General features: G+C 43.3%; 1 protein-coding gene across 1 annotated transcript in view; it reads right to left on the reverse strand.

The window, feature by feature from the left end:
* Window positions 1-2,606: 2,606 nt before the first annotated feature.
* Window positions 2,607-14,349, reverse strand: part of LOC141085646 (sulfotransferase 2B1-like) — a 209,122-nt gene continuing 197,379 nt past the window's right edge. Inside the window, exon 7 of the mRNA XM_073571188.1 lies at window positions 2,607-2,963. Within this exon, the coding sequence (XP_073427289.1) occupies window positions 2,839-2,963 (125 nt within the window). The 3' untranslated portion in view covers window positions 2,607-2,838. The remainder of the gene's footprint in view (window positions 2,964-14,349) is intronic.

Raw genomic sequence — 14,349 nt, forward strand, 5'->3', positions numbered from 1 at the left:
TATCTCCCTGTGAGGAGTGAATACCCTGTTTGATTAAATTGTTACATTTGGTTAACCCTTGCTCTACCGTCTGTCTGTCACTGCATCCCGCAACCTGCTTACATATTCCCAATAAGCAGAACACAAACTTGTCTATCCAATTGACTAGAGAAAAAATGTTCCATTAGAATGGCACCAGGCGCCGCCACCGCCTACATGATGAATGTAATTTTTTTATTTTTTCAAACAATTACATATACTGTATGTAAATTAAGGGGCAGGTCACAGAGATGACTAACCTTTCATAAACCATAAGATTGAGTATGTAAGCACCACACATAGTCCCACCCACAGCACCACCCACAGGCCCAGAGCACGAGCATATCATTTAACTGAAAACTGCAGATAAAGATTAAACAACAACAACAAGACGGATTTCATCAACCAAGGTATCAATTTAATCAGTATAACGGCTCCAACCTGAAACTGTCTGTAGTTTACTGAGCACAATCCTGATGACAGGTTCACTTTAAATTTTCCTTATTTTATTCTCCCAAACCTGAGTCACAACAACACACCAACCTAACCGCTAAGTTCATTTTTTCACCCTTCCATCTTTCTAATCTTATAATTTCCATTCGTTAGAATGACTTCCTCTCTGTATGAAAAATCTATTCATTTTTCCTTACTTCTTACAGCACCATTCACTGCTCAAAATTCCATCTGAAAATATTTATCACACTCGTGTGCTACGCAAGCTCATCTCACAGCACCTTCACCTGAGTCCTGAAGATCTTCTCTTGAGTTTCTCACATCATTTCACTTGTAATTCTCTACTTATTCATTGCATCATAATTTTATTCTCCTTTTTCTCTTTTATAACTTACCACCATCTCCCAAGATTGCTCTTCTGGCAAATGTTCCTTCTGGCTCCTATTCACTGGCTCATCCTGAGTTCAAATCTTGTTTCTCCTGTACTCTAAATTTTAATCATTTCACTCCTTTCTTTTCAACACTTTTTGTTCTTCATATTTTTTACTTTTATATGTTAATATGTATATGTGGATTTTTTTGTTTTGTTTTTGTGTGTTTAATCTTTTTTGGTGGCTCCTCTGTTTAAAGGCCTCCTTCTGGTTCTTATTCATGGGTTCATCCTGGGTTCTAATCCCATTTCTACTGCACTCATCTTTTCAATACTTTGTCCTTTTATTCATCTATTTATATTTTATCATTTATATGTTTAGTTCCATTTTCTGTATCACCTTTTCCTCATCTATTTAGGTGGCTCCTCCATTAAATTTTCCCTTTCTTAAGGCCCCGTTACACATAACGATGTCCCAGCGATCCCACCAACGATCCGACATGTATGGGATCGCTGGGACATGATAGGCTGATAGCTGGTGAACTGTCACATAGACACAGGACCAGCTCCTAGAAACCCGCTGCTTACCTTGGAAACCAGCGTCACGCTGATATCCAACATACACATCCGGTTTCTAAGACCCCCGCGGCTCTTAGAAACCCGATGTTTACGTTGGATACCAGCGTGCAGCCTCGTTGATCACTGGCTCCCACTGCCACACGCAGCGATGCGCGCTGGCAGCAGGAGACCAACGATGAAAAAACGGCCCAGGACGGTCCAGCATGATCAGCGATACCCGGCAGGAGCGCCGTTCGCAGCTGGATGTCACACACAGCGATATCGCTGGAGAGATCGCTGATGTGTAACGGGGCCTTTACTCCTATTCACTGGCCCATCCTTGGTTTTTATCTTACTTCTACTACATTTCAATCATTTCTCCTCAACTCCTTATCCTCTATTTACATCTTATCACCAATAAGTATGGTCTCTTTTTTTTCTCTCTAACTTTAATCAGTTTGTAATTGAACTTCTCTCCCCTTCCCAATTTCCCTATTGGTTTAAGTGTTCCTGTCTGTGTTCCATATGTAATTGCCATCCATTTTGGCCTTTAAGAATACATCTGTTGTCATGTTTTGCACATTTTTCAACTTGATAGAGACTCCTGTACGGCATTGAAATGCGTTGTGAATAAAAAACCTTATTCTCATCATCATTTCTGAAGAATTGATTCCAGCTGTGCAGTCCACCTACGTGTTAATCCAACTGGATCCAATATCTCTGGAATTTATCTACCAGCCATGGGGCAGCAGAAGCTATCTTCCTTCATGCCTACTTAGGAGTCGTGTCTGTCACCACTCCACCAGATGAGCATAACCAGCCTTCTCCAACTCTCCCTCGAAAGGGTATCACCCTATTGTGCGCTCTGGTTCCCACTTCTGGATTTATTGATAGAAAATACTGAAGCATATGATCATTTCTTTGAAAATAACCTTCCCTGTCACTCATCACCTATTCCTGGCCAACACCTTACAGTTTGAAGCACTTGTCTAAAATAAATTAACACTTTTCATTTTTTACAAAACCAGAACCACATGTGTCTATGAGAAATGTCTGGTATGGTCGATCATCTATAAACAGATGGACTTCCATCAAGAACCTGGATAACAAATAAGAGATATACAAGGACAGTCATTACTAGCCACCAGCTGCAGGAACCAACCTGTTACCTGTAAAGTTTTGCTATATACAGATATGGAAACATGAATTCCACTCAAATGCAATAAATTTATTTAAAATATTGAAATTAACTCAGTACAGGCATAACATTCAGAAAACATCAATATCCTTTACTAGATCATTAATTTTATTCATAAAAAACAATGAATGTGTGAAGCTTTATGTGATCTTGCATAAAAAGTGTTAATTTGTAACCAATAATCATCACCGACTTTTAAATTTACTGCACTGAGAACATTTGGTCAGTTGGCAAAGCGCCATTATTCCGGTACGTTTGTATCCCAAGGAAACTTCACACTGAAGTCTTCTATTTCTGCCTTGTAGATCTTGTCAAAATATTCATTTTGTGCAACTGTAAAATGATTTTTCCAATCTCCGACCACCCCTGTAAATCACAAGTGGTGACAAAATATTTAAATTTATGTTTAAGAGATCTGTTATATGCACATAGTAACCCCTAAAATAGTAAACTTCCCAAAACCCAACACCTAGGAAAAATAAAGAATAAAATATGTAGAGATTGTGGCATAGTCCAGACAAAATTGGATAAGGTCAAAAAGAATTTCAGCAAATAAACATAAACTACATGTTTCTGAATTGTACTGATGCCTTCCACAGATATATCAGAATAAAGGGAGCTATAAGTGGGATAAAAAGATGAGACCACAGTCTAAAGTCTAATCATGAAATCAATAGTAGAACATTTCATACAGACTTAAATTACATCCTTGAAAAACAGTCAATATACAATAAAAAACACATGATCATGTAGAAATAGGCCATCAATATCTGATCAATAGGAGTTCAACAATATGGCCGACCAGCTGTTACTGTCACCGGCTGGAAGTTCTCAAATGATGGCCGGAATAAAGAAGCTCTGTAAAAATTACAGTGGCCACAGTCAGGTACTGCACATTGACCCCCTTTTCATTTAAATAGATGGCAAATCTGCAGTATAGAAATGAAGGAGTGGCTGTGTTTTGGCAGCGTCTGAGAACTTCCATCCACCGCTGATAACAGCTGATCGGTGTGGGTGCCGAGTATGGCACCCCTCAATCAGATATTGATGGCCTATTATAAGGTTAGGTCATCAATAAATAAGTAGTGGCCAACACATTTATTACATTGCAGTGATAGTAACATAGGCTCTACACATAAAAACATACTGAATAAATTCCTAAAAAAAAATCATGCCTTTCACCAAAAATGGGTGCAGGAAAAATTATATACATATAGGTCAGTGCTGGGGTCATAATGTGTGGAAGGGGTTCAAGATCTGAGTCCCTATCCCTGTGGTTATCTATATAGTTGTTGATGTGGATATATGACAGGGGCATTTAAATGAAGAAGTTGCCGGTGCACGTGCACTGCCTCTTGTCATCTCTCTGCAACATGACAGCTAGGGACCTGCTGTAGGTGACATTGCTGACATTTTGGCACTTATGTGAAGATGAGCCACAGGCTGAACTTATTAGGAGACTGCAATTTTCTCTATATACTGTAATTTTGTGGTATTGAAGATATGATATAAGCAATTAGATGACCACAAATTCAAGACCCCTAAGGGGATTAAAAATAGTAAAAAAAAGTTTAAAAATATTAAAATTCCAATCACAATATTTAAATTAAAAATAAACTTATTTGGTATTTCCATGTCCATAAAAGTCTGGTCTATTAAAATATAATCCATATAATCCATGTGGTAAATGCCATAAAGAGGAAAAAAATCAAAAATAATAACAGTTGGGAATACAATCATGGTATACATAATATATGTGGAAACCAAAAACTGGTTATTTACATAGCAAGATGATTAAAAAAATCATAAAGTACAAACCACATATAAATATTAATATTTAGGACTTTTAAGCACAACTGCAATCTTAATGAAGAGCAAACCAACAAACAAGCAGTCAAAGGTCCCATAAAAATAGAATTTTATTAGTAATGCATATAAAACATGGACTGTTATGATTGAGTCACCGTAGGAGGCAGACACAAAAATAGAAGCTACGTCCAGAAAACCAGAGAAGTTGGCAACTATCAGATTGCAGACCCCTGAACCTATCAACACAACTAGCAGTAGCCGTGGGGGGTTCCTATGATGCCCTAGACCCCTCGATCACAGCCGGAGAGGTAAATAGCCTAAAGACAGAAAAGGAAATCTAAACTGCCCCAGAGCAGACCCCAAAGTAAAAGGCAGCCCCCAACATATAATGACGGTGAAGCAAGATGAAAAAACACTCACACAGATAGAAAGATAGGCTGAGCAAACGATGGGGCCCAAGCTAACTAAGCAGAACAGGAAAGGAAGGTTGCTGTCTGCAATCTGCCAAAACCCTATCAAAGACATAAGCCAACAAACTGATATGGAAAAAGACCCTGAAGCAGCTAGGTTTCAAAAACTAAATCAGCACTCTGGTATTTTCAGAAGACAGAGCTAAAGGAATTCAGCTCACCCCAGCAGGGAATGGCAGAAATCCAGAAAAAAAAACAAAACAAAGTCAAAGCACAAATGCAAAAAGCCGAGCAGAAAACTTAACTTTAGAAGAGCAGGAATTCAGACTGGTCTCCAAGGATCCCACAGAGAAATCACCCGCAGGGCAGAAGGGCGTCGGCAGCCTTATATCCAGTCAGTAACTCCACTCAGCCAGTCATAATCAGGCTGAGGTGTTTGATAATCAGGCTCACTACCTTTCTTTACCAGAAGAGGGAGTTCCTCGGGCCTCAGTAGTGAAGGGGAAAATGAACTCACAACAGTACCTCCCCCTTGAGGAGGAGTCACCGAACCCTCAACCACCCCACCAGGGCGATCAGGGTGAGCCCGATGAAAGGCACGCACCAATCTTTTGGCATGAATATCAGAGGCAGAGACCCAGGAATTATCCTCCTGACCATAACCCTTCCACTTAACCAAATACTGGAGTCTCCGTCTAGCCAGACGGGAATCCAGTACTTTCTCTACCTCATATTCCATGTTACTTTCAACCAATACAGGGTCTGGAGGTGCCACTCCCGGAACAACAGGTTCAACAAACTTCTTCAACAAAGATTTATGGAACACATTATGGATTTTAAATGTGACAGGAAGAGCCAAATGAAAAGAGACCGGATTAATAATCTCCAAAATCTTGTAAGGTCCAATAAATCTAGGCTTAAACTTAGGAGAAGCCACCTTCATAGCAATATTTTTTGATGATAACCACACCATATCACCAACCTTAAACTGGGGACCAATGGTCCTATGTCGGTTGGAAAACCGCTGGGCCTTTTCCGGGGAGAGAGATAACTTATCCACCACTTGGTCCCAGATCTGGTGCATTCTCTCCACCACAGTGTCAACACCTGGGCAGGCAGAGGGCTCCACCTGCCCTGAAGAAAATCGAGGATGAAGCCCAAAGTTACAAAAAAAAGGTGACATCAAAGTGGCAGAACTAGCTCTATTATTTAAAGCAAATTCGGCCAAGGGCAAAAATGAAACCCAATCATTCTGATCAGCAGAAAGAAAACATCTCAAATATGACTCCAAGGTCTGGTTTGTTCTCTCTGTCTGCCCATTGGTCTGAGGGTGAAAAGCAGAGGAGAAGGACAAATGAATTCCCAGCTTGGAACAGAAAGTTCTCCAAAATCTAGACACAAACTGGACTCCTCTGTCAGATACAATGTTCTCAGGAATCCCGTGCAAGCGAACCACCTGTTGTAAAAACAGGGGCACTAACTCAGAGGAAGACGGCAACTTAGGGAGTGGTACAAGATGAGCCATCTTAGAGAACCTATCACAAATCACCCAAATAACAGTCATCCTTTGAGAGACAGGCATATCAGAGATGAAATCCATTGAAATATGGGTCCATGGCCTCTTGGGGACAGGCAAAGGCATCAACAACCCACTAGAGCGAGAACACGATTTAGACCAGGAGCACGTCCCACAGGACTGCACAAAATTCCTGACATCACGAGACAAGGAGGGCCACCAAAAAGACTGACTCTCACCAGATCTCTAGTACCAAAAATACCTGGATGACCAGCCAAAGCAGAGCAATGAACTTCAGACATCACTCTCTTCTTCCACTGGTCAGGAACATACAACTTTCCACTGGGACAACGCTCAGGTTTGTCCTCCTGGAACTCTTCCAGAGCACGTCTCAAATCGGGCGAGATGGCAGAAAGAACTACCCCTTCGCCTAAGATGGTAGCAGGCTTGGTCACCACAGGAGAATCAGCAAAGAAGCTCCTAGAGAGGGCGTCTGCCTTGACATTCTTAGTTCCAGGAAGAAAAGAAACCACAAAATCAAAACGTGTAAAAAACAAGGCCCACCTAGCCTGTCTAGGGTTCAAGCGCTTAGCCGACTCTAGGTAAATCAAATTCTTGTGGTCAGTGAGGACCACGACTTGATGCTTAGATCCCTCCAACCAATGTCTCCACTCCTCAAATGCCCATTTCATGGCCAACAGTTCCCGATTCCCCACATCATAGTTACGTTCAGATGGAGAAAACTTTTGGGAAAAGAAAGCACAGGGATTCATTTTAGATGTTACAGGATCCTTTTGGGACAAAACAGCTCCTGCCCCAATCTCAGAAGCATCCACCTCTACCAGGAACGGAAGTGAGACATCAGGTTGCCGCAAAACCGGGGCGGAGGTGAATCTTCGCTTCAGCTCCTGAAAGGAAGAAACAGCCTCCGAAGACCAATTTAACACATCAGCACCCTTCTTAGTCAAATCAGTCAATGGCTTGGCAATACTAGAAAATTTTGCTATAAATTTCCGATAAAAATTAGCAAAACCCAAAAACTTCTGAAGGGCCTTCAAAGAAGTGGGCTGAACCCAATCGTAAATGGCCTGTACCTTGGCCGGGTCCATTTCAATAGTTGACGGGGACAAAATAAATCCCAAAAAAGAAATCCTCTGTACTCCAAAAAGGCATTTAGATCCTTTGACATACAGGGAATTCTCCCTCAAGATCCGGAACACAGTCCGAATATGTTCCACATGAGAATCCCAATCCTTGAAGAAGATCAAAATATCATCCAGATAGATAATCAAAAATTTATCGACAAAATCTCGGAAAATATCGTTCATGAAGCACTGGAAGACAGAAGGGGCATTAGTGAGCCCAAAAGGCATCACCAGGTACTCAAAATGTCCCTCCGGAGTATTAAACGCCGTCTTCCATTCATCCCCATGCTTAATGCGAATAAGATTATACGCCCCCTGAGGTCAAGCTTGGTAAACCAGCAAGCACCTTTAACTCTGGAGAATAGATCAGAAATCAGGGGTAACGGATACTGATATTTAACAGTAATTTTGTTGAGGGCACGATAATCAATACAAGGTCTTAATGATCCATCCTTTTTGGCTACAAAAAAAAAAACGGCACCTAAGGGTGACGAGGATGGTCTAATATGACCCTTCTCCAATGCCTCCTTAATATAGGATCGCATAGCCTCATGCTCGGGTACAGATAAATTGAAGAGCTGACCCTTGGGAAATTTACACCCCGGGCTCAGTTCAATTGCACAGTCATAACTCCTATGAGGAGGCAGAGACGCAGACTCATTCTCACTAAATACATCATAAAAGTCCGCCAAATAATCAGGAACATCATGCGACTGAGGAGAGGTGAAAAACACCGGAGCCTCACTAAAGGCACACCGACAACCCCAACTCACCACAGACACAGATTTCCAATCCAAAACTGGATTATGAATTTGTAACCAGGGAAACCCCAGAACAATAGTATCATGCAGATTATGCAACACCAAAAATCTGCAATTTTCTTGATGGTCTGGGGCAACCCGCATTACCACCTGGGTCCAAAACTGAGGTTTATTTTTAGCCAAAGGAGTAGCATCAATCCCCCTCAAAGGGAAAGGCGTCTGCAGAGGTGTCATCGGAAATCCACAACGTTTAGCAAAATCCAAGTCCATTAGGTTTAGGGCTGCTCCCGAATCCACAAAAGCCTTGGCGGAAAATGTGGACAGGGAGCAGATCAGAGTAATAGCCAGAAGAAACTTAGGTTGAACACCACCAACAGAAAACGTGTGTGCAAAGCGTTTCTCTCGTTTAGGACAGACAGAAATAATATGCGAGGCATCTCCACTAGAGTTGAGCGAAACGGGTCGAACAGTTTCAAAAGTCGCTGACTTTTGGCAAAGTCGGATTTCATGAAACGAAACCCGACCCTAGGATGAGGTCGGCCACGAGGTCGGCGACTTACGCGCCAAAGTCGCGTCTCAAAAGTTTGTTTAGCGCTCTTTTTCAGCCAATCAGGATCCATGGACACTGTGGGCAACGTGATGACATAGGCAGGGGTCGCCACCATCTTTCAGAAGGGCATGCAAGTGATTGGCTTGCTTTGGTGGGCGTCACAGGGGTTATAAAAGGGCGTGCACGCCGACCACCATCTTACTTCTGCCGATCTTAGCATAGGGAGAAGTTGCTGATTCTGTAGGGAGAGCATTAGGCAGGGAAGAAGACAAAAAAACTGCTTCTGCTGCTAGCGATTTTGCCTGTGCAACACACCAGTCACTGTGTGTGCAGTGCAAGGGGAGGCTATATTGTGGTGGATCAGCGGTGTTGGTTGTTAGGCTGCCTTCTAAGGCTTCCTGACAGCTGCATTGCTGTTTCCCCACTGCTCTACAAACTGCTTTTTTAAAAGCAATCCCAATTTTTTTTTTGTCCTGCTAAGGTACTTAGCGTGCATTTATTCACACCATACAGCGGTGTATGCTCCTCACACAGTACCATGTAACGGCTGTTATCACAGCCACAGTGAAGCTATCTGTGTGTCACTGTGGAAGGATAAGTGGAGGACTTGTTCCGTTCTTACAGACCTACACTCTAGGGAGATTCCTACTCTGCCCAATTCTACAATTCACTTTTTTCACACCTGTGCCATCGAGCCTGTGACATAGCGCTCTGATATTCAGTGGGCCTCACACAATCCAAAAGTGTCCAGTGTCCACAAGTGTCTTCAGAAATTCAAAATCTCCCTTATCCTGTAGTCACTTTTTTCACACCTGCTGCATCGAGCCTGTGACATAGCGCTCTGATATTCATTGGGCCTCACACAATCCAAAAGTGTCCAGTGTCTGCAGAAATTCAAAATCTCCCTTATCCTGTAGTCACTTTTTTCACACTTGCTGCATCGATTCTGTGACATAGCGCTCTGATATTCATTGGGCCTCACACAATCCAAAAGTGTCCAGTGTCCACAAGTGTCTGCAGAAATTCAAAATCTCCCTTATCCTGTAGTCACTTTTTCCACACCTGTGCCATCGAGCCTGTGACATAGCGCTGTGATATTCAGTGGGCCTCACACAATCCAAGTGTCCAGTGTCCACAAGTGTCTGCAGAAATTTAAAATCTCCCTTATCCTGTAGTCACTTTTTTCACACCTGTGCCATCGAGCCTGTGACATAGCGCTGTGTTATTCAGTGGGCCTCACACAATCCAAGTGTCCAGTGTCCACAAGTGTCTGCAGAAATTCAAAATCTCCCAGAAATTCAAAATCTCCCTTATCCTGTAGTCACTTTTTTCACACCTGTGCCATCGAGCCTGTGACATAGCACTGTGATATTCAGTGGGCCTCACACAATCCAAGTGTCCAGTGTCCACAAGTGTCTGCAGAAATTCAAAATCTCCCTTATCCTGTAGTCACTTTTTCCACACCTGTGCCATCGAGCCTGTGACATAGCGCTGTGATATTCAGTGGGCCTCACACAATCCAAGTGTCCAGTGTCCACAAGTGTCTGCAGAAATTTAAAATCTTCCTTATCCTGTAGTCACTTTTTTCACACCTATGCCATCGAGCCTGTGACATAGCACTGTGATATTCAGTGGGCCTCACACAATCCAAGTGTCCAGTGTCCACAAGTGTCTGCAGAAATTCAAAATCTCCCAGAAATTCAAAATCTCCCTTATCCTGTAGTCACTTTTTTCACACCTGTGCCATCGAGCCTGTGACATAGCACTGTGATATTCAGTGGGCCTCACACAATCCAAGTGTCCAGTGTCCACAAGTGTCTGCAGAAATTCAAAATCTCCCTTATCCTGTAGTCACTTTTTTCACACCTGTGCCATCGAGCCTGTGACATAGCGCTGTGATATTCAGTGGGCCTCACACAATCCAAGTGTCCAGTGTCCACAAGTGTCTGCAGAAATTCAAAATCTCCCAGAAATTCAAAATCTCCCTTATCCTGTAGTCACTTTTTTCACACCTGTGCCATCGAGCCTGTGACATAGCACTGTGATATTCAGTGGGCCTCACACAATCCAAGTGTCCAGTGTCCACAAGTGTCTGCAGAAATTCAAAATCTCCCTTATCCTGTAGTCACTTTTTTCACACCTGTGCCATCGAGCCTGTGACATAGCGCTGTGATATTCAGTGGGCCTCACACAATCCAAGTGTCCAGTGTCCACAAGTGTCTGCAGAAATTCAAAATCTCCCAGAAATTCAAAATCTCCCTTATCCTGTAGTCACTTTTTTCACACCTGTGCCATCGAGCCTGTGACATAGCGCTGTGATATTCAGTGGGCCTCACACAATCCAAGTGTCCAGTGTCCACAAGTGTCTGCAGAAATTCAAAATCTCCCAGAAATTCAAAATCTCCCTTATCCTGTAGTCACTTTTTTCACACCTGTGCCATCGAGCCTGTGACATAGCGCTGTGATATTCAGTGGGCCTCACACAATCCAAGTGTCCAGTGTCCACAAGTGTCTGCAGAAATTCAAAATCTCCCAGAAATTCAAAATCTCCCTTATCCTGTAGTCACTTTTTCCACACCTGTGCCATCGGGCCTGTGACATAGCACTGTGATATTCAGTGGGCCTCACACAATCCAAGTGTCCAGTGTCCACAAGTGTCTGCAGAAATTCAAAATCTCCCTTATCCTGTAGTCACTTTTTCCACACCTGTGCCATCGAGCCTGTGACATAGCGCTGTGATATTCAGTGGGCCTCACACAATCCAAGTGTCCAGTGTCCACAAGTGTCTGCAGAAATTTAAAATCTTCCTTATCCTGTAGTCACTTTTTTCACACCTATGCCATCGAGCCTGTGACATAGCACTGTGATATTCAGTGGGCCTCACACAATCCAAGTGTCCAGTGTCCACAAGTGTCTGCAGAAATTCAAAATCTCCCAGAAATTCAAAATCTCCCTTATCCTGTAGTCACTTTTTTCACACCTGTGCCATCGAGCCTGTGACATAGCACTGTGATATTCAGTGGGCCTCACACAATCCAAGTGTCCAGTGTCCACAAGTGTCTGCAGAAATTCAAAATCTCCCTTATCCTGTAGTCACTTTTTTCACACCTGTGCCATCGAGCCTGTGACATAGCGCTGTGATATTCAGTGGGCCTCACACAATCCAAGTGTCCAGTGTCCACAAGTGTCTGCAGAAATTCAAAATCTCCCAGAAATTCAAAATCTCCCTTATCCTGTAGTCACTTTTTTCACACCTGTGCCATCGAGCCTGTGACATAGCACTGTGATATTCAGTGGGCCTCACACAATCCAAGTGTCCAGTGTCCACAAGTGTCTGCAGAAATTCAAAATCTCCCTTATCCTGTAGTCACTTTTTTCACACCTGTGCCATCGAGCCTGTGACATAGCACTGTGATATTCAGTGGGCCTCACACAATCCAAGTGTCCAGTGTCCACAAGTGTCTGCAGAAATTCAAAATCTCCCAGAAATTCAAAATCTCCCTTATCCTGTAGTCACTTTTTTCACACCTGTGCCATCGAGCCTGTGACATAGCGCTGTGATATTCAGTGGGCCTCACACAATCCAAGTGTCCAGTGTCCACAAGTGTCTGCAGAAATTCAAAATCTCCCAGAAATTCAAAATCTCCCTTATCCTGTAGTCACTTTTTTCACACCTGTGCCATCGAGCCTGTGACATAGCGCTGTGATATTCAGTGGGCCTCACACAATCCAAGTGTCCAGTGTCCACAAGTGTCTGCAGAAATTCAAAATCCCCCAGAAATTCAAAATCTCCCTTATCCTGTAGTCACTTTTTTCACACCTGTGCCATCGAGCCTGTGACATAGCGCTGTGATATTCAGTGGGCCTCACACAATCCAAGTGTCCAGTGTCCACAAGTGTCTGCAGAAATTCAAAATCTCCCAGAAATTCAAAATCTCCCTTATCCTGTAGTCACTTTTTTCACACCTGTGCCATCGAGCCTGTGACATAGCGCTGTGATATTCAGTGGGCCTCACACAATCCAAGTGTCCAGTGTCCACAAGTGTCTGCAGAAATTCAAAATCTCCCAGAAATTCAAAATCTCCCTTATCCTGTAGTCACTTTTTTCACACCTGTGCCATCGAGCCTGTGACATAGCACTGTGATATTCAGTGGGCCTCACACAATCTAAGTGTCCAGTGTCCACAAGTGTCTGCAGAAATTCAAAATCTCCCTTATCCTGTAGTCACTTTTTTCACACCTGTGCCATCGAGCCTGTGACATAGCACTGTGATATTCAGTGGGCCTCACACAATCCAAGTGTCCAGTGTCCACAAGTGTCTGCAGAAATTCAAAATCTCCCTTATCCTGTAGTCACTTTTTTCACACCTGTGCCATCGAGCCTGTGACATAGCACTGTGATATTCAGTGGGCCTCACACAATCCAAGTGTCCAGTGTCCACAAGTGTCTGCAGAAATTCAAAATCTCCCAGAAATTCAAAATCTCCCTTATCCTGTAGTCACTTTTTTCACACCTGTGCCATCGAGCCTGTGACATAGCGCTGTGATATTCAGTGGGCCTCACACAATCCAAGTGTCCAGTGTCCACAAGTGTCTGCAGAAAATCTAAATCTCCCCTGTCCTATAGACACCTTGTACCTTGTTTTACATTACTATATAGTTTGTAGGATTTTGTCTCCATTTCTACCAAAAATGAGTAAGGCTGGTGGAAGAGGCCGTGGAATTGGGCGGGGGTTGGCAGCTGGTAATGATGGTGTTGGTGGTGGATCTGATGGTAGTGGCAAAAGCAAAATAGGACCGAATGCAGGAGGTGTTGAGCCTGCGTCATCGTCTGGCTCCATAAGGCTTCGAAGGCTTAGTTTTCTAGGAGTTGGCAAACTGCTTTTAACGCCAGAGCATCAGGAAAAAGTTTTGTCTTACATTGCTGACTCAGCCTCCAGCTCTATCGCCTCCTCTTCTTCAGTTGTAAAAAGTAAAAGCACTGAGTCGTCATTGGAGGCTCATGTTCATGAACCACACCTTTCCTTGTGTCCTTCACCACAACCAAGATTGAAGGATGACGCAGGCCATACTACTGATTACTCCATGGAGCTGTTTTCACATACCATGCCTGGATTATCAAGTGAAATGGTGAATTACCCAGGCCAAGATGAATCTGACATGGAGTGCACTGATGCACAGCCGCTGATAGATGATTCTGCTGGTACATTCACTCAGAGCACTACATTGTCCTCGCAGTGTACAGAGCCAGATTCTGACCCTGATGAGACTCAGGTGCCCCTTCCCGCACACTATACCACCATAAACGGTGACACAGAGGAAGGTGCACATGACATTGAAGAGGAGGTGATGGATGACCCAGTTGTTGACCCAGATTGGCATCCATTGGGGGAAGAGGGTGCTGCTTCCAATAGCTCAGATGAGGAGCATCCACAGCAGACATCAACATCGCAACAGCTGTTATCTGGCAGGCCCGGAGCACTCCAAAGACAGGTTCCAAAAATCAAAAGAGTTGCTGGACAGCTTGTCCAGAGGGTCAAAAGATCACAGCGTGCTAGGCC

This window comes from Dendrobates tinctorius, unplaced genomic scaffold (assembly GCF_039654945.1).
Source record: "Dendrobates tinctorius isolate UK_male_01 unplaced genomic scaffold, ASM3965494v1 ptg000028l, whole genome shotgun sequence".
Lineage (NCBI taxonomy): Eukaryota > Metazoa > Chordata > Amphibia > Anura > Dendrobatidae > Dendrobates > Dendrobates tinctorius.